Source organism: Sebastes fasciatus, chromosome 14, assembly GCF_043250625.1.
Source record: "Sebastes fasciatus isolate fSebFas1 chromosome 14, fSebFas1.pri, whole genome shotgun sequence".
Taxonomy (NCBI): Eukaryota; Metazoa; Chordata; class Actinopteri; order Perciformes; family Sebastidae; genus Sebastes; species Sebastes fasciatus.
In genome coordinates, this window is record NC_133808.1 from 26,620,961 (window position 1) to 26,639,037 (window position 18,077).

The 18,077-nt window shown below is 40.0% G+C and overlaps 1 protein-coding gene across 5 annotated transcripts in view; it reads left to right on the forward strand.

Moving 5' to 3' along the window:
- The window catches only part of raph1a (Ras association (RalGDS/AF-6) and pleckstrin homology domains 1a), a 69,082-nt gene that overhangs the window by 44,083 nt on the left and 6,922 nt on the right, over window positions 1–18,077 (forward strand). For 3 of the 5 annotated variants that reach the window (XM_074657546.1, XM_074657548.1, XM_074657547.1), the window contains exons 9-19: window positions 743–817; window positions 9,126–9,203; window positions 10,416–10,490; window positions 10,873–10,957; window positions 13,957–14,078; window positions 14,206–14,271; window positions 15,592–15,735; window positions 15,856–15,966; window positions 16,363–16,461; window positions 16,958–17,078; window positions 17,354–17,484. In XM_074657546.1, coding sequence (XP_074513647.1) covers window positions 743–817; window positions 9,126–9,203; window positions 10,416–10,490; window positions 10,873–10,957; window positions 13,957–14,078; window positions 14,206–14,271; window positions 15,592–15,735; window positions 15,856–15,966; window positions 16,363–16,461; window positions 16,958–17,078; window positions 17,354–17,484 — 1,107 coding nt within the window. The remainder of the gene's footprint in view (window positions 1–742; window positions 818–9,125; window positions 9,204–10,415; window positions 10,491–10,872; window positions 10,958–13,956; window positions 14,079–14,205; window positions 14,272–15,591; window positions 15,736–15,855; window positions 15,967–16,362; window positions 16,462–16,957; window positions 17,079–17,353; window positions 17,485–18,077) is intronic. The other 2 variants (XM_074657549.1, XM_074657550.1) reach the window with 1 other exon arrangement.

An 18,077-nucleotide genomic window follows, 5' to 3' on the forward strand; every position in this document is an offset into this window, starting at 1 on the left:
TTCTGTATTTTAGTGGCAGTTCTTCAATGAGGCTTAAAAAGAGGTAGCTTGAATAACAGGTGTCTCAGTATATAACACTCTGCTGTGGTGCTCCTCACAGGTTCCACTCCTTTTGATCAAATTAGGATTTTCTGGATCCATTAACTGACAAAAATTGCAGCGAGCGGCAAAAACCCAAACTCATTGATGTATAGACGTGGTGTTGATCAGTGAAGGTGCATACCGGTGTGTCGGCAAGCTTGTTGTTGAGCTAACCAGGTGAAATGTCCAAAATGGCATCTCTTAGAGGTTATGAAAGTTTTTGAGGTTAAATTTAAGTTACCCATTCTTCTTTTTAAATCACATTCTGGGAAAAATAAAAAGGTTGAAGAAAAGTGAGCTCTTAAAAATGAAATGAAAGTCCTGCGTCAGAAAAATAACTGCGTTTGTGTGTTGATGAGATACAACAGTCTTACAGGATCAGGTGGATTTCCTTATCAGTTCATGATCTTAGTTATCTAGTCTGAGTGAAAATAAGCTCTAAATTACTTTATATGAATGTTGGTTGATGTGTGTTTTAACACTTCCTTTCCATCCCAGCATAGCTACTGTAAATCATTACTGTAATCTGATTATTATGTGTCCAGCTCTCCTTCACAGGTTTCTCTCTCTCTGCTTCACCGCACAGCTTTCTGCTAAACTGCCACATCCAGTCAATCAAACACCAGATTAATTCACCAGGACTCTCTGTCTCTCTTTAAAGCACTCCTATCTGGACAGGGAAACCTCTCTGATTCTGAGAAACATAGCAGGAAAACCTTCCCACCTGCTGACCAAGGTGATACTCCATTCACTACTGCACGCCCCTCCTCTCCTCTCCTCTTGCATGGCATCACTCTGTCCCCGCTTTGTATCTCTGTGCATGAAGCATCAGGAGGCATGTTAACTCCTCTTCTTTCCACTTCCTCCTTTCGCCATCTCCTTCTCAGAAGTGTTGACAAGGGGAGAGTTTGTGTGTGTGTTAGTGTAATGCACAGTGCTGTGACGTGTCCTGTTTGACTGCAGTATGCTGGTGTATAATCCCAAAGCTTTACAGAGGCTGCGATACAGCGTGGTGTCACAAATACAGTTACTCTAGTGTAACTGTAGCCTGATTAAAATAATCAATCTGTGTTTGTTTGGTTTGTCATGATGTGAAATATTTTGAAATCTGGCAAGGCAGAAATGCACTGGATGCATTTTTTAAAGTTGTTTCTAACATACACTATAAAATATGTGAATAAAATGGTGATAATTGTCAAAAAATACAAATTTAAAAAGACCTTATATAGAGCACAAAGTATTCGCATCATGCCTTACATACAGAATTCACAATATACATGCTTTGCACTTTTTACTTGCACGTTGTTTTACTCATAGCAGGGCACAAATGTAGATATAAAATATGCAGTTTTATATTTATTTGGGTCATAACTGATAATATTTTTACCTTACCAGCCTTGTTGAAGGAACCAGAGTAGCTATAAATATTACCATCAGTAGTTCATTGTTATGAACTATCCAATTATACTGAGTGAGTTGTGACAGTTGTCTGAAATGCCTAATTTCTGTCAAAGGACTACTGTCAAAGTGTTGAGTGACAAAACATATATTTAGCTTAAAATGTAAAAATGAACATTTGGACAAATACGAATACAATAAAATCGAACCAGTCATCAAATGTTCTGCAGAAAAGACCATTTATTTAATACCATTGCAAACAGAAAAAGGCATTAGTTTCACTTTCACTGTGTTGAGCCTTCATTCTGTAAAGCTTTGTGGAAACTGGTCATTAATGTGTTCACCATCAAATATTCTTTTCTTCATCTTTTGCATCTTACACAGCATCTCTTTGGTTGTTGGTCAGTGCAGAGGCTATTTTGCCTTTTTTTTTAAGCATGAAGGTTTGCTATGTGTAAGAATAAGAAAAGGCATGAGGGAGTCCATGTGTACTGTGTGTGATATATGATTATTATGTGCCACTGGCTCTAACAGGAGTCTTACAGGAATGCGATCACACAGGAGTCATTGTCAATGCAGAAGCAAAAGTTCTGTCAGCATGTCTTTGGCTCATGAGAATAAACCAAATTTTTTGTTTTCAGAATCATGTAAAACAGTCAGATGAATGTCACCTTAACACACATCCTGTGTAATCGTGCTGTAAGGCTGCTTCGACAACACAATTTGCTTGTAATGAGATGTTTGGGTTGATAATAGTGATGATGATGTTGGAATTACTTACCCGTGTTTTATGAAACTAAGAACAGGTAAGTGTGAGAGGAAACGCTTCTGTGTCTGCTTTTATTTGCTAAAATCAGCTGAGCGGGGATTGTACCGAACGTTCCCGTGAAACCATCTAAAAAAACTTTTCCTCTAAGAAGAAACGGAGCATGTTAGAATTTATTTGACAACTGCATTTACAAACTCTTTCAACGAAAGGAAAACAAGCCAGAGTCAATATTGGGGAACATTTGGGGGAGATCTGCTGTATTTGAGAGGTTTTCTAACAATATGTGATTAAAAACAGAAAGCTTTTTGTTTGGAAATTTTAGTAATGTGTGTAAGATACAGATTGTTGGGGAGTATGTTTTCTGTTGAAATGGTGCTTATGTGAAGTACTGCATGTGAAGCGTGCAGTTTGTAGCGGGTTATTTTGCAGCTTGTAGTTTGCAGCGTGTAGTTTTGCAGTATGTAGTTTTGTAGCGTATAGTTTGCAGCCTGTTGTAGTTTGCAGCGTGTAGTTTTTCTTTGGGGTAGTTTTGCTGCGTGCAGTTTGCTGCGTGTAGTTTGCAGCATGTAGTTTGCAGCCTGTTGTAGTTGGCAGTGTGCAGTTTGTAGCATGCAGCATGCAGCCTGCAGCGGTGACCTGAGAGGTAGCAGCCTTGTTCTGCTTGGTAACGGGTGTTTGGAGCTCAGCCAGTGTCAGTAATGGAGCTCAGAGGATGAGCCTGGTGCTAGCTAACACCGATCAATGCAGATAATGGGACTAGCTACTACTCTAATTGTTGTTGGTGATGGTGGTGTTGTTGTTCCACCCAGATCAGGATGCTGGTGGAGATCAACCTTTCCTCGGCTCTGATCAACGTCACAATTTTGAGGAAGTTTTAATTGAAATTTGTCTTTTCAGTTTCTGATGATGCAATACATAATGTACATAAATGTCCTCAGAGAGATGGATCTTGATAATGTGCGACTTTAATGTTTGTTAGAGTCTCCGCTGCTCTTAAGCTAAAGCTGTAGGCTTCTTAATGACTGAGGGTAAAGTTGCATTAGATAAAGCGTAAGTAAGGAGGCTTTATTCTGATTGGAACAGCAACATCATGATTTGATTGGATGATAAAGCAGATGAGGCAGTTTGATTGGATGTTAGATGAATGTGCCAGATCTTCAGGGATAATCTTCTTTGGGGCAGAGAGGGGGTGATTCCCTGTAGCATCATACATACACAAACATGCACACACAAACACACACACAAACAAACACACACACACATACAGCAGCTGGTTTGCTGGCTGGCAATGGGCCGTCTTGTTTCTTGGCTTTGGCTGCCTATGTGATGGCAGCACACAGACTTATAAATCTGTTCCAAGTCCTCCTCATTCCATCAACCTGCGGAGAAAAAGAAGTATCTATCTAAACCTCAGGGGGTCAAATTGAGTTTTGGATCAAGCAGACCCCAGTGGGCTACCTTTTTAAAGCTCATAGTTTGATATAATCTAGTAGACATCTCCTTTTCCCCAATGATACACCACTGTATTTAACAGATTTTTAGTTATAGCAGACATCACTCTAGGCCCAGTGGGTCCAAAGTAAGTAAATGTAGTCAGATTAATGTTTTACCTTCAAGATACATTTATCTCAGAGCAGCTGTCATTGGTTTGAAATCTAGATTTTACTTCTGTGGAGCACCCATCTCATCGTCTTTCAGTGTTCCGTTCCTGCACTAATTCGGACTTCACTGATTCTTGGAATAAAATGCCCTGAAAAACTCGATTTAGTTTTAAATTGTGGTCTAAGATTAGTAGGAGGGGCCCCTGAGATTGCAGGCAGATTACGAGCTACGGGGCCAGTCTAATTCCTGCAGCAGTGATTAGGTTGAGGGTGTAATTATCACACTTGGCTTCCAGAGCACAGATGCGTTCAGTAAATGTCTGCACTGTATGTGAGGCTGTTAGCATGCAATAGTACTCTTTCTGTGTCAGTGTTACACTGTTTCAGCAATAAATGCAATCCACCCACACACTTTCTCGATCGCACTCTCACACACGGCTGGCCCACTTCTGCTGCCTCTCTATAAGTCTTATCAGTCCGCTCTGTTTCGAGCCTACGGCGGCTCAGGAGGGACACATTCCTTATGACTTCAAAGGCAGCAGGATCTTTCCTGGGCAGAATCTAATTTTAGTGGCTCTATAATGTAGGTCAACTGAATATCTATGAGATGGAGATGCGTTTATGCGTTTATGCTGCAAGCTGGAAATCATGATGACGACAGCGGTGGGAGGCAAAGAAAAAAACCTGTCATCTGTGGTGGGCGGTACAAGAAGAAATCTGCTGAAGAAATCGTTAATGTCTGATAGAAACGGAGCATTTCTACGTCCAAATGAAAATGCAAAACGATGCCAGTAAAGACAGATTTGGGCTTAATGGTTGAATTAATGGATTATCATGGCTTTTAATTGGTTTTCTAAAGGATAAAGAGATTTTTTAAGTGATAAAACCCTTAAATTTGACCAATTATGAATTATCCTTTTAAAATCCCTCTAACCATCATTAATGGGCAAATTCATGATATTTAAAAAAATTAAGGGATTCAGTTTCATTGTGATAGAGGGTCTGAATAAATGAAGAATGTTGATATGACAACTAAGCTCAGTGTTTTGTCTTTAAAGAGCAAGGGAAAGTCTCTCAAGCTTATGTTAAGCATGGATGTTATTTTCTGCATAAAACATCAGAAATCTGTCGATGGCTTAACAAGTCACTTCTTCAAACCTACAAACTATAATAATCATGTATGCATAGCCAGACCTGCATCTCCAGCTCTCATAGGACACAGGGAAGTTCAGAAAATGTGTTGGTATTTGGTGCCGTCCCGTCTGGTTCCCTCCTAGCAACAATTTATTTGATCATGCGAAACTTAAAAGATATGATCAGAAGAATTGGAGCAAAGCTGTAAAAGTTTCAGCGTTTTTAGTCATCCATTCTCAAATCTCAGGCTCAACTAATGTTAACATTAGTATTCTGACATGCTAATTGTTGCATGTTAAATGCAAAGACTGTATATAAGAAGTGGACCGCCGTTTTGAAGCCCTGAATTTGGCATTTTGGCTGCCACCATCTCGTTTTTTTGCAACCTGAAGAGGGTGGCGCTAAGTACAACCGGATGCTGAATAAGACATTTTTAGGAGACTAAAATGTTAAAATTAACTTTCATGAAAACACACTGTGAAAGGGTTAAAGTTGTAAGATGAAAACACGGGCAACTCCCATACCGGACAACGCCGTGGTAGCGACCTGTCAATCACAAGGTAGCCCCGCCCTAAGCATCCCCTGCTTTATGGTCTATTTGACTCTAAATGGGACCATCATTTACTAAATGAACATCATGCTGTATTGAAGAAGACTTGAAACTAATGTTGAGACCATAAACTCATGTTTACAATGTTTACTGAGGTAATAAATCAAGTGAGAAGTAGGCTCATTTTCTCACAGACTTCTTTTAGCAACCAGAGGAGTCGCCCCCTGCTGGCTATCAGGCTTCACTTTTCAGACCCGGAGTTTGCCCACTGGTTAAATGTTAGTAAGATAACACACGCTTGCTTGCTTGCTTGCTTTGTTTAGGTTAAATTAACAGCTGACCTGAATTTATTTATGATTTTTAGAAGCACATCTTGTTATGAAATGAAGTTTTGGACATTTTAACAAGATGAAAAGTACAAGTTTCAGCCGGGATGCTTTGGAGGGAGTGATTAGTGACAAAATATAATATATATACAGCAATAACAACCATTAGATACCTCGTCTGTTTTAAAAGATTTAAAATTATTCACAAGTAAACAATCAAGATCGATAATATTGAGGGAGAATGATCTAAAGTAACTTTACAGTTACAAACTATATGTGGAAATGAAACTTGTAACCCTGGGCAGGGCCTTGCAGTGATGATGATGAAGATGTTGAAGGCAGAGATGAAGGGGACAATAATGAGTCTGATGAAGATGATGATGATAGCTGACACTTCTTAGCCAGCTGCTTCAGGCCTGTAATATTCTGTTGATAAGGCATTGTGAACGTTAACTGACACAATGTAGAATATAGTGTCAGTTAGCATTAAAATGCTAATTGACGCAACGCAGAATAATGTGATATGACAGGTGTTTTATTCCCTGGCTACCCGTACTATCTCATTCATGTTTAGTAAATATTTTTAGCAGCCATTATCCCGCAGTTCAAATGTTAAAAGGCACGAACAGATGAGGTATTATATAATATATTTAGTCAAATATAATCCTCAGATCTACCATTTGTCTCTACATATTATTTTTAGGTGTATTTAAGCTCAAATAAGTGTTATGTAAGTCTAATGTCTGTGCGTCAGGCGTACTGTAATAGCTGCTAATGATAGATTTATGTAATATCTGATTTTTTTTAAAGTTTGTGACTAAATATATTATCAGACTTGCATTGTAATTTACCATTACCAAATCTGCTTTATTTTAATTTTATATTTTTTTAACATGAATAACGTATGTATTTTATCATATTACATGGTAACTGATATCGCTGACTGTTTCTATTACTTACCATTTTATTTGAAGGTTACTGTTAAACAAACTGTAAGATTTACGTCATAACGTTCTGTACGTACATATATTTTGACACAATATTTTTTCTATATTGCTAATATTTCTTTTTCTGCACACACTCCGCGTATCTCCTTTGATTTAAATAGTATCACATAGGGCTGGGCTATAAGCCTAAAATCTTCTATCACGATATAGGTCATTTAATATCTTGATATCCAGCTCGTCCAGCTCTAGTATCACACGCTAACTAACTGAAACACTATATTTTTCCACATTTATTAACTGACTTTGTGCCTGTTCAGTGATTCAGATAGTTTTCATACATGATGACAAATTTTAACACCATCACATTCAAATTTAATTCTAGTACGTTTGATACTTCACTGCTTTTAATGTAAATCCTCAGGCGTTAAACCCAACCAACAAAACATAGGCTTGTCATTATGAAGCTGTTTATGAGCTTAGGATTCTCTGCTGCTGCTGCTGCTTTGAGAATTTGTGTGTGTACATCAGGGGGTTTTTGGGGGGGGTGTCGATAAGGAGATTGGTTGCTAATCTGCTCTCCCTCATCCCCCCATCTTCTTCATTTCATTCTGCCCTTTCGCTCTTTTACAATATGTGTCCTCTTTAATGTGTGTTGTAAGCTGACTGGCTAAAGTGGAGCACCTCCGTGAGGGCACACGGACACTCAGACACTCATGTGAAGCGACTGGAAAGATCCCCTAAAATTGACTTCAAAGTAAGAGGGAGACGACGAGTGAATTAGAGAGTGAGACGAGGAGAAAACGACAACGAGGAGGAAAAACAAATCAGATAAGAGAAGTGGAAAGACGAGGAGACTTGTGTTGCATGGAGCGAGAGAGGACTAGAGAGACTGCGAGGAGGGGGCATGAGAGCTTGAGATAAAGAGATCAGTGCCTCTGCATGCAAGTTGGCACAGCAAAAAAAAAAAAACGCCCCTCCCCCACCGCCGTCCATCTCTACTTCCCTCTCTCTTCCTCTCATTCCCTCTGTCTACCTCGGCCAGGGAGGATGTGACAGGACAAGGTAGCATCCTTCACTTTGATTTAGTAGCTAGTCGGGGAATGAGTCAGTCAGCTTGTCTGTCTATCAGTTAGTGAACCAAACAGTCGGCTGCATCACTAACCAGCCGATCAGTCAGTAGTCAGTGAATCTGGCTCTCAGTCAGTCTGCAAGTCAGTGGATAACTAGATTAGTCAACCTGCAGCTTAGTAAGAGTGTAAACAGATCAGATAGTCAGTATCTCTACTTCATTTTCTATCGTTCTCTGTTTATTTCTACTCTTATTTTTGCTTCCAGATCTTGTGTTAGCGCCTGCACTCTGCTCTGCTGGATTTAAGGCTGTCTGGTTATACTTCTGCTTCTCCATCCACCATCCATCCTCCTCCACTGCCTCCTTCTACTGTTTATTTTCTGATTTATCTTGGCACCATCGCCTTGTTGAAGTCTGGTGTTTGTGCAGAATCGAACTGAAGCTGTGATTGCAGATCGGAGCATCTCGCTGCCGAGTTGTCGGAGGAAAACAGAACTGGACTCTTTCACTTTCTCGTGTCTCCATCCGTCCTCTATTTTGTCGGCTGCAGTGGCAGAGAAACACTGGCGTCGCCTCCGGTTTGAGTGTGTGTTTGGGAATTTTGGATAATCCTCTAGAGAGACAATGATTATGTACCGACATGTAGCGTCCGAGCATTAATCCAATGACATTCCCCTGCGGTCACAATAATACGGAGATGATGATGATGATGATGATTATGAAGAGGTGGAGGAGGAGAAGCAGGTTTTGCGCTGCCGACCAGACGTGTCTGATGATTCCTCACAGTTTGTGCTCCTTGGGAAGTGCACCTCTGTCTCGCTGGGACTAACCTTGGACTGCTCTTTTTGGGGAATAATCTCTGCTTTCACATCGTCTTATTTTAGCTTTTCCTTCAATCTTTAGCATGATAAATATCCATCTGGAAGACGCCTAAGGAAACAGGAGTTATGTGCACAGCCAGCTCACAAGACTGCCCATAGAAACTGGGATTTTCTGGATGCATTTTTTTTTTTTTTTTTGTAGTTTTGTTTGAAAAAGCAGACACAGAAGTGTTGGTTGTTTGAGGGAAATCCACTGAAAAATAAACAATGAATTCCTGTTGGAGGAATCAGGTAGGTGAGAGTTGTGCATGTGTGTCATTAATACGGATTGCGAGTGTTGCAGGAAATGTGTCTGTCAATGCTGTTGGTTTGTATCGACCGACTGGTGTATAATGTCTGTTGCTGTCGTCAATGTGTGTGTGTGTGCAGGAGGAGCAGGCTGCCAAGCTCAAGGCAGAAAATATCCGAGTCGCCCTGGAGAAGATCAAGGAGGCCCAGGTTAAAAAGGTGAGTCTGGTTCACACACACGAGAGAACGATGCAGGAGAAATATGTGTTGTGTAGGACTGTGTGCATGTGCTTGTGTGTGTGTGTGTGTGTGTGTGTGTGTGTGTGTCTGTATCTGGCACGTGTCCAGCGGACTCAATTTTCTGGGTCAGGTCAGTGTTACTCCACATGGAGAGCTCTGGTCAATAACAGCTGGGGTCAACACACAGACAGCACTCAGCATAATGACCATTGCAAGTTAAGCCCCAATCCCACAGAGAGAGAGCGAGAGAGAGCGAGAGCGAGAGAGAGAGAATGGATTAACAACCTGGATTTATTACAAACTGAGACGGAACACCAGCTACCTGTCTGTGCGTCTGTTAAATCTAACCGTCTGTGTGTTGATATTAAACAAAGCTCCAGAAAGTGACAGTGGATCTTTCGGCACTCTCTCTGACTCTCACACACAAACACACACAAAGCAATATCATTTAAAGGACAGTGAACGATAAGATGGTCTAAAGATAAGCTTATAAAAACCTCATTAATACTATGGGCATGCAAAATACTTTAATTTGATTGACTGGTAGGTGTTAAAATATTAGAGGCCAGATGTATAAACAACGTATATGCACAAAAAAACAATTTACACATCATTTATGGGCAATTTACACATCATTTATTTTTATTTAATACATTTTAGACTACAAATAAATCAAAGTTATGATGTTTTCAAAAGGTTTGTATACATCAGTAATGTTTATAATGAACAATTAGACACTCAAAGTTAACAAACCAACATGCAGACATACCTTTTAATTTCAATGGTGACATTTAATTGGGTCTTTTAACCCACATTTAACCATAGAAACAAATACGTAGCTTCATGCTATGTGTGTGCATGCGTGTGTGTGAAGTACTTTGCTGTACTGGAACATCTCAAATGTACTATTACTTCCTTACTGCACAAGCAAAAGTTGGTTTCTTTCTGAAAAAGTCGAATTAATGTAGTTAAATATTGCAATCTCTAAGCTCCATTAGATGTGATGCTTTTAAGCCACAAAGTAGATCTGTTTAATTTGATGAGAAAACAAAATTGTAATTGTTTTGTCAACTGCAAAACTGTGTTGTTGTAAGAGACTATGTATAAAAAAAAAAATGAATTTAACAACAATAAAGAATTAACATAACAAAGATGTAAATAATAATCTCTCTTTCTTTTCTCTCTTCGTAGTTGGTGATTCGCGTTCATTTGTCAGACGAGAGCTCAAAGACTATGATGGTGGACGAGAGACAGACAGTCAGACAGGTACGACTCGCAGTACACTAGATGCAGTAACAGTAATGTAGCTGAAGCAGTTGGGTTTGAAGGGCAGGGCAGTAGCTGTTACAGTATAAGTAATGCAAATAACATTAGTAATTAGTAACTAGTAACATTAGTAATACCATCAGTCAGTAGTCACTAGTAGTAGTGTCATTAGCTGTCATGATAGTAGTATTAATAGTAGTAATATCATTAGTCCGTAGTCACCATGTGTATCTGTCATTCAAAATAGTAGTGCCATTAACAGTAGTATCATTTTCATAGACATTAGTAGTACTAGCATCATTGACTGTAGTTGTACTAGCGTCATTAACAGTAGTAGTGCTGTCAGTGCAGTGTTATGCTCACAGTGTCTCCTGTTCTTCAGGTTTTGGACAGTTTACTGGAGAAATCTCACTGTGGTTACAGTCCAGACTGGTCACTGGTGGAAAGCATCAACGAGCTGCAGATGGGTGAGCAGACACACACACACACACACACACACACACACACACACACACACACACACACACACACACACACACACACACACACACACACACACACACGCTGCTTTGTCCTGGTAACTACTGAAATGCTCATACACAGTTATTGCTGGTTTCGTTTTACAACTCACGAACTAGTAATGCATAGATCGTTATATCACTGGCCCAGAGTGAGTAGAGGTTGATGAAAAATAGATGGCATATTTCAGCTGATCAAATGAATAATTAATGTCTCTTAGATGGTGTAATTGGATTAGCTAGCTTTATGGCTGCATGCTGTGACTTCAGTGTTGATTGCTTTAGGTTTTGACATTGCTAAAGATGTTTTAAAGTAACAGATTAAGTAATTTCTAACGGATTTACCAGCCACAGTAAAACAGTAAAACATTGAGTGGTGCAACCTGATTAAGTTGATTACTGGCACAACCTATTCCAGATCTCCAGGTGTGCCCGTGTGTCGAGGGAGAGCCATTATTGCGTATATTTGTCAGTAACATTGAGCCCAGCAGTGACTATTAGACAGCACAGATATGTCAGCTGTGAGCACACACACACAAGACGTGTGTTTGTCAGCACACACTGTACTACGAGCTTCAACTCCACTTAACACTCTTTGACAATCACACACACACAAAAAACACACACACACACACACACACACACACACACACACACACACACACACAGTCTTTATGTAGGTCTGGTGCAATGATGCATGTGATCTAACCTACATCTTCAGGGCTTCTGCTTAACAGCCAGTCAGCGTCGTTATGAAAGAACGAGAGAGAAGGTGAAGTGTAGCTTGTTCTGTCACGTTTAGTCAAACCTAAACCTTTCCTCATTTACACAAATCCACACCGCCAAAAAAAAAAAACTGGTCTGAGGGTTAGGATTTGACCTTAGGAAGATTTGAATTGGCCCTTGTGTTCATTAAGGGAATAACCCTTCGACACATACAAACATACACACCAGCACCACCCGCACCACCAGCACCCTGCTGAGAGCCCTTAGGCAAGACACTGACTTCCTGTCAGATCATCACCTCTGACCTCTCACTGCTTCCCTACAGGAAATAACAGAGTGGCACATAATAATCATGATTATAAGAAGAATTATTTACATTAGTAGTAGTAGTAATAGTAGTTGTCATAGTAGTAGTAGAAGCAGCAGTATTTGCTGTTATAATAGAAGTATATAGTATAGAACAACACATTGATCAATGACATTCACAAAACATTTTTACAAGGCACTTAAATTAACAATATTATCGATATTGCTACTTAGTGCTGCTCATCTGCTGTGAAGCACACGATTATTACTTATTATATTATCACTCAATGCATTGTTTTTGCACAAGATACTGTCTTTTGGGGCATTCAAACTATAAAAGACACAACACAAATTGTTGTTGGTATGCGAAACCAACCAACTAGGTCACATAAACAAGAATATATCATGTACTGAAGTTACTCAACATTCACATTGTCAGCTGTATAGGTGCAAACTAACAAACATAATCAACATAATCAGTCATCAACAATCAATCTAATTATTTGTTTGACTAACCAATTAATTGAGTAATTGTTTAACAACTTGCTGAAGGATTAAAAAGTCCAAGATCATATACTGTGATGCATCTGTAATTACTATCACACTGCCAAAATCTTAACTACAGTATTATTGTGAAATCTGTTGTAATGTGATGTAGTTGGACATAATAATTACTATATAAAGCAAGTGATGCTGAACAGCTATGCTACGAAATCTGTTAAAAATGATATGCTACTTTGGATTGGTAGTAAACACGTATAAATGCTGAGGTGCATTAAAGTGTCTATATTTCAGAATGAGTTCTGTCTCAGTGAAACCACGTGATATTTACATCTGGCCCCAAATAAAAAAGGTACTTTTTGTTAGTGAGGTCAACACAGTTGTGCAAACATTCAATGTGGGTCACAGCTGACATGGTTTTGTCCATTTCAATTCTCAGAGGAAAACATCTGAGTAGCAGCTGGGGTGCGAAACACAGCGTTCAAAAGAGGGCAGCAGATTGCCACTTGTCATGTTTCCTCTGTAGAGCAGTGAGGAGAGCACGGTTATGATCAGTGGGGAAGGTTTCTGCAGTAACAGTCTAAATTTTACAGTTTTCACATTCCCAAACAAATTGTTTAAAATCACGAAAAAATAGAAAACTGTACCATAAGAACAGTGAGAGTCAACACAAAGCACTGCAGTAAGACATATCTGATTAGCTTCATATTCTTCAGAAGTTAGAGGATAAACTTTGAAGGAATTTAGGATTTTTGATGAATTCACCAACTGCGGTGTTGCGTTTCTGTTGCTATGTCTTGAGTCTCCATAGCAACTGCTAATGGCATGCATTGGTACTGTTGTATTTATTGCCAGACATCACACCTAACTGAGAGGAAAAACTGAATTTCTCTGGAAAAAAAATAAACATCTCTCACTGATGGCCACAACATAACCCAGTAATATCATCCAGGAGACTTGCATGTTTATGTGTTCAGGGACTTTGAGGTTTTTATTAGAAATTGCGGTTGTCATTAAAAAAAAAAATCTTTCAAATGAAAATTTATAGTTAGAAGAATACTGGCCACATCTGTTAATTTCTTCTAATGAAATTTCAAATTTAGAGAGGTCCTTCACAATAAAAGATCAGAGAAATGTTCTTAAATCCAAAACTTTAAAAGGCCAAAAACTCATATTTGTATATATTTGTATAAGTCTGTGTTTTATGCCAAAATCTTTATATTTTACAGTTTATTGAGTTTTCTCCATTTTATTCTTAAGATTAAAAATAAACAGGGTTTAGACCCCCTTGAGGACACAATAAGGCCGATGAATGACAGCAATGTCTATATCCAAAGTGAAAATAACATGCTGTATTTTCTGATTCGTATTGCTTTTACCGAAATTAACTAAAATCTCTCATTCACTGTGTGCAGAGCGGATCTTCGAGGATCATGAGAACCTGGTGGAGAACCTGTTGAACTGGACCAGAGACAGCCAGAACCGCCTGATGTTCATTGAACGTGTCGAGAAGTATGCTCTGTTCAAAAACCCCCAGGTGAGATCCATGCACACACATATAAACACGTAGGGGGGTGTAACAAAAGGTTAAACTGTTTAATCAAATAATGCAGATGTTTTTTAATCTTGCTAACCAGTGGTTTGTTTATCTCTCTATACTGCAGAACTATTTGTTGGGGCGGAAGGAGACGTGTGAGATGACTGAAAGAAACAAAGAGGCTCTGTTAGAGGTTAGTTTGTTTTCTCCTCTTGCACACAGCTGCTTCCTCAAATGCATCTTCACCCAGAAATCCTCTGGACAGCTTCCGCCTCACAGTCTTCAGAATGGCAGCCAGTGTTGATATTCGAGAAATGGGGGTCCGAAGCATGCACCCACCATTTCAGTAACAGTCTGATGTGATACTTTCACATTGAGCTAGCACACCAGTTATAGCGATACTGGAGTGCCCATTTAATTTTGTTAAAGGGAAACTTCGGTATTCTTATGCCTCCGCGCCGGCAGCAATGGCCAGAGGCATTAGTGTTCGGGTTGTCCATATGTACGTACATACCATTCTCGTGAACACCATATCTCAGGAACATCTGCAGGGAATTTCTTCAAATTTGGCACGAACATCCACTTGGACTCAAAAATCAACCGATTAGATTTTGGTGGTCAAAGGTCACTGTGACCTCACATAATAGTGTTTAGCCATAACTCGAGAATTCATATGCTAATTAGGACAATTTCACAGTAATGTCTAACAGGATAGAATGATGAAGAGATGACATTTTGGACAGACGTGGATGTAAACTGAAACTTGACTGGTTGGCGGAGGCATACATCCACGAGGCGGTTATTCTGGTTCAACCTGGACCCTATTTTCCCGTGTTTTTGTGTCTAAGTGACTAACGGCGAAAAACATTGTTGAAATATGTCCAGTATTGAGCGAGACAATGCAGACCATCCTATCGGGCAATTCCTCACAGTCAATGTACGTCCACTAAAAGTGCTTGTTTTTCCACTGACAGGTTCAGATTGTTATTATAAGTGTCTGACAACATTATGGAAAGGACCCTACAGAGAAATAATACATTCTTCTTTACCTTTCGCTCGATCCGGTCTGTTTGTTATTGTGTCCAACCAAGTCTCGCTCAAAGAGAAGTCGCCTTCTGAAATCTTACAAGAGGGTTAGGCCTCATCCACATTGTGGAAATCAGCTAAATATTCAGCCATGAAATTGAAAATCTTTTAGATGACACTAAGCTACGCTTTCTGTACTCCGACACATCAAACTCCTCCCGGCACTCCTCTCGCCACTCATGGTTCCACTGTTGTCTTCCTGCAACAAGTCACATCTCACAAGATTACAGGACGAGACGTCTCCTTGAGCAGGACTTGGTTAGACACAATAATAAGTTTCCCTTTAAGTAACATCCTTACGTACAGTATTTGGCCTTGCATTACATATCACTATCATGTTCACCTGCTGTGAACACTGATACATTCTTTAGTTTAACAGTGTACACTGAAACATGCAATATCAAGTGTGTGTGTTTCTGTGTGTCAGGAGTGTTTCGGCGGCAGCTCCGTGTCCGTCCCCGAGATGGAGGGACCGTTGTGGCTGAAAGAGGATGGGAAGAAGTCGTGGAAGAAACGCTACTTTCTGCTGAGGGCTTCTGGCATCTACTATGTTCCCAAGGGAAAGGCCAAGGTGTGTGTAATGACAAGAAGCTGAGAAGGCAATAAGTAGAAAACAACCATATTTTGTTTAACAGTAATAATTTCTTCATTTTAAAACTGAAAATCTACTTGAAATTGTGTGTTTGTGTAGGCATCCAGAGACCTGGTGTGTTTTCTCCAGTTGGACCACGTTAATGTGTACCTCGGCCAAGACTACAAGAGCAAGTACAAGGCTCCTACTGACTACTGCATGGTGCTGAAGGTACATTCACACACAAATACATACACAGCACTGTAGTCTCCCAACACCACCTAGTGGTGCGACAGAGTAACGACACCTATGTCAAAGAAAAGACAGATACTATAACAATAAATGGAACAGTAGTATTTTTGTTTAATGTATTTATACTGCAGTGGTTTGATTTTAATTTTAAACAGTACATACATTGGAGTGTTTGTTGCAGCAACATTAAGAGGAGGTGTAGTAATAGTACTAGTAGGAATCCCAAAAGTAGTAGTAATAACACTACTAGTAAACAAAGTATCATGTAGGGCAGAGGCCTGTACTACGAAGCAGGATTTTGGTAGGTAGCTTCAGGTTTAACCCTGGGATTTCAGTCCTACGACGGTGGTTCACTTTCTTACCCTCTTCTTGTAGCACCCTCAGATCCAGAAGAAGTCTCAGTACATCAAGTACCTCTGCTGCGATGATGTCAGGACCCTCCAACAATGGATCAACAGTATTCGAATCGCCAAGGTAAAAACTTTTCCTGTTGTAAAACATAAAATGATGCTGCCCGTATCATATGCTAATATGGTAAATGGAGAGTTAATTTATATAGCGCCTTTTTAGTGTTTATACCACTTAAAACACTTTACAACACATGCCATCATACATTGATGACAGATTGTAATCTAATCATTCACACACACTCATACATCGATGGCACAGCCTTCGGGAACAATTTTGGGTTCAGTATCTTGCCCACACTTCAACATGCGGACTGGAGGAGCCGGGGATCGAACCACTGATCTTCCGATTAGTGGACGACTCACTCTACCTCCTGAGCCACAGCCGCCCTGTAAAACGAAACCGTGTTATTTATAATGTAACAGTCTCCATGCTGCACTATGTTTAGTGTGATGAACATGCAGTACATCAAATTGAACTGCTTCCTTCAATGCAGTTAATGTGTTTGTTGTAGTTGCATATCCGTCAATACCTGTTGTCTGTCTATCTGTCGGTCTATCAGTACGGGAAGCAGCTGTACATCAACTTCCAGGAGGCAATGCGGAGAACGGAGGCGGCCTACGATTGGTCCTCCCTCTCTTCTTCCTCTATCAAGTCAGGATCGAGCTCCTCCAGCCTTCCAGGTATGTATGTCTGTCTGATTTGGTTGACATCATTCTGAAGTTCAACAGCCAAATGTTAGATATTTTTTACAGGTCATACAATATTATTATATTATATACAATATTAACGCTAATTAATATATTGCACTGTCAGGATATAGTGACAGTTTTGTAAAAACAACTTTTTGTCATATTTTCTCAAACTTACTGACTGCAGCTTTAATATCCATTAATAAATTAAATTAAATTAGCATCAAAAAGTTCAACAAACTTTTGTATGTGTGTCCACACCCCAGAGTCCCAGTCCAACCACTCCAGCCAATCGGACAGTGGCGTATCAGAGATGACATCATCAGGCCACACCCGCTCCCAGAGTGTCGTCAGCTCCATCTTCTCCGACGCCTGGAGGAGAGGAACGCAAGGAGAGGTGTGAACGCACACAAACACACAAACACACTCCTGTCCTGTCATTGTCCTGTTTACTCGTGGACTACATTTCCCATATTCCCCCTCTGCTTCCCTGCCAGCGGTCAAAGGTGAAGGGTCGTATTCCAGTTCCTCTTTGTGCAGGAGGAGGAGGGAGTGGAGGTTAGACAGGAAGTGATGTAACCAGGCATGTTAACAGTTTGACTGCAGCCTTTAAAACACTAAGATGTTTGTGTTGATGCTTTGAAGTGAGCCGTCTGTGAACCAAGTTTGAATCTGTCTTATCGCACTACTTTAACTAGAAGTGCACTCGGAGAGCGCAGACCTCCGCCAAGGCAGGTTTCATGTACGTCGCTGCCCCAAGTCCAAAAAGGCAGATAACCACAGGTTCCCGTTAATTTTATGATGGAAATTTGTGTTGTGATATTTAAACAAACTATCCGTCAACGAGGAAATAGAAGCCTCTTGTCTACGAGACTGGTCTCTTGAGGCTAGCGACCCCGGTAAGCGCTGGCTAGCTATCACGGCAGTTTGTAGAGATTCTAAACTCCAGATGTTCAATTCGCCATATAATATCGTCAAACTGTCAATATT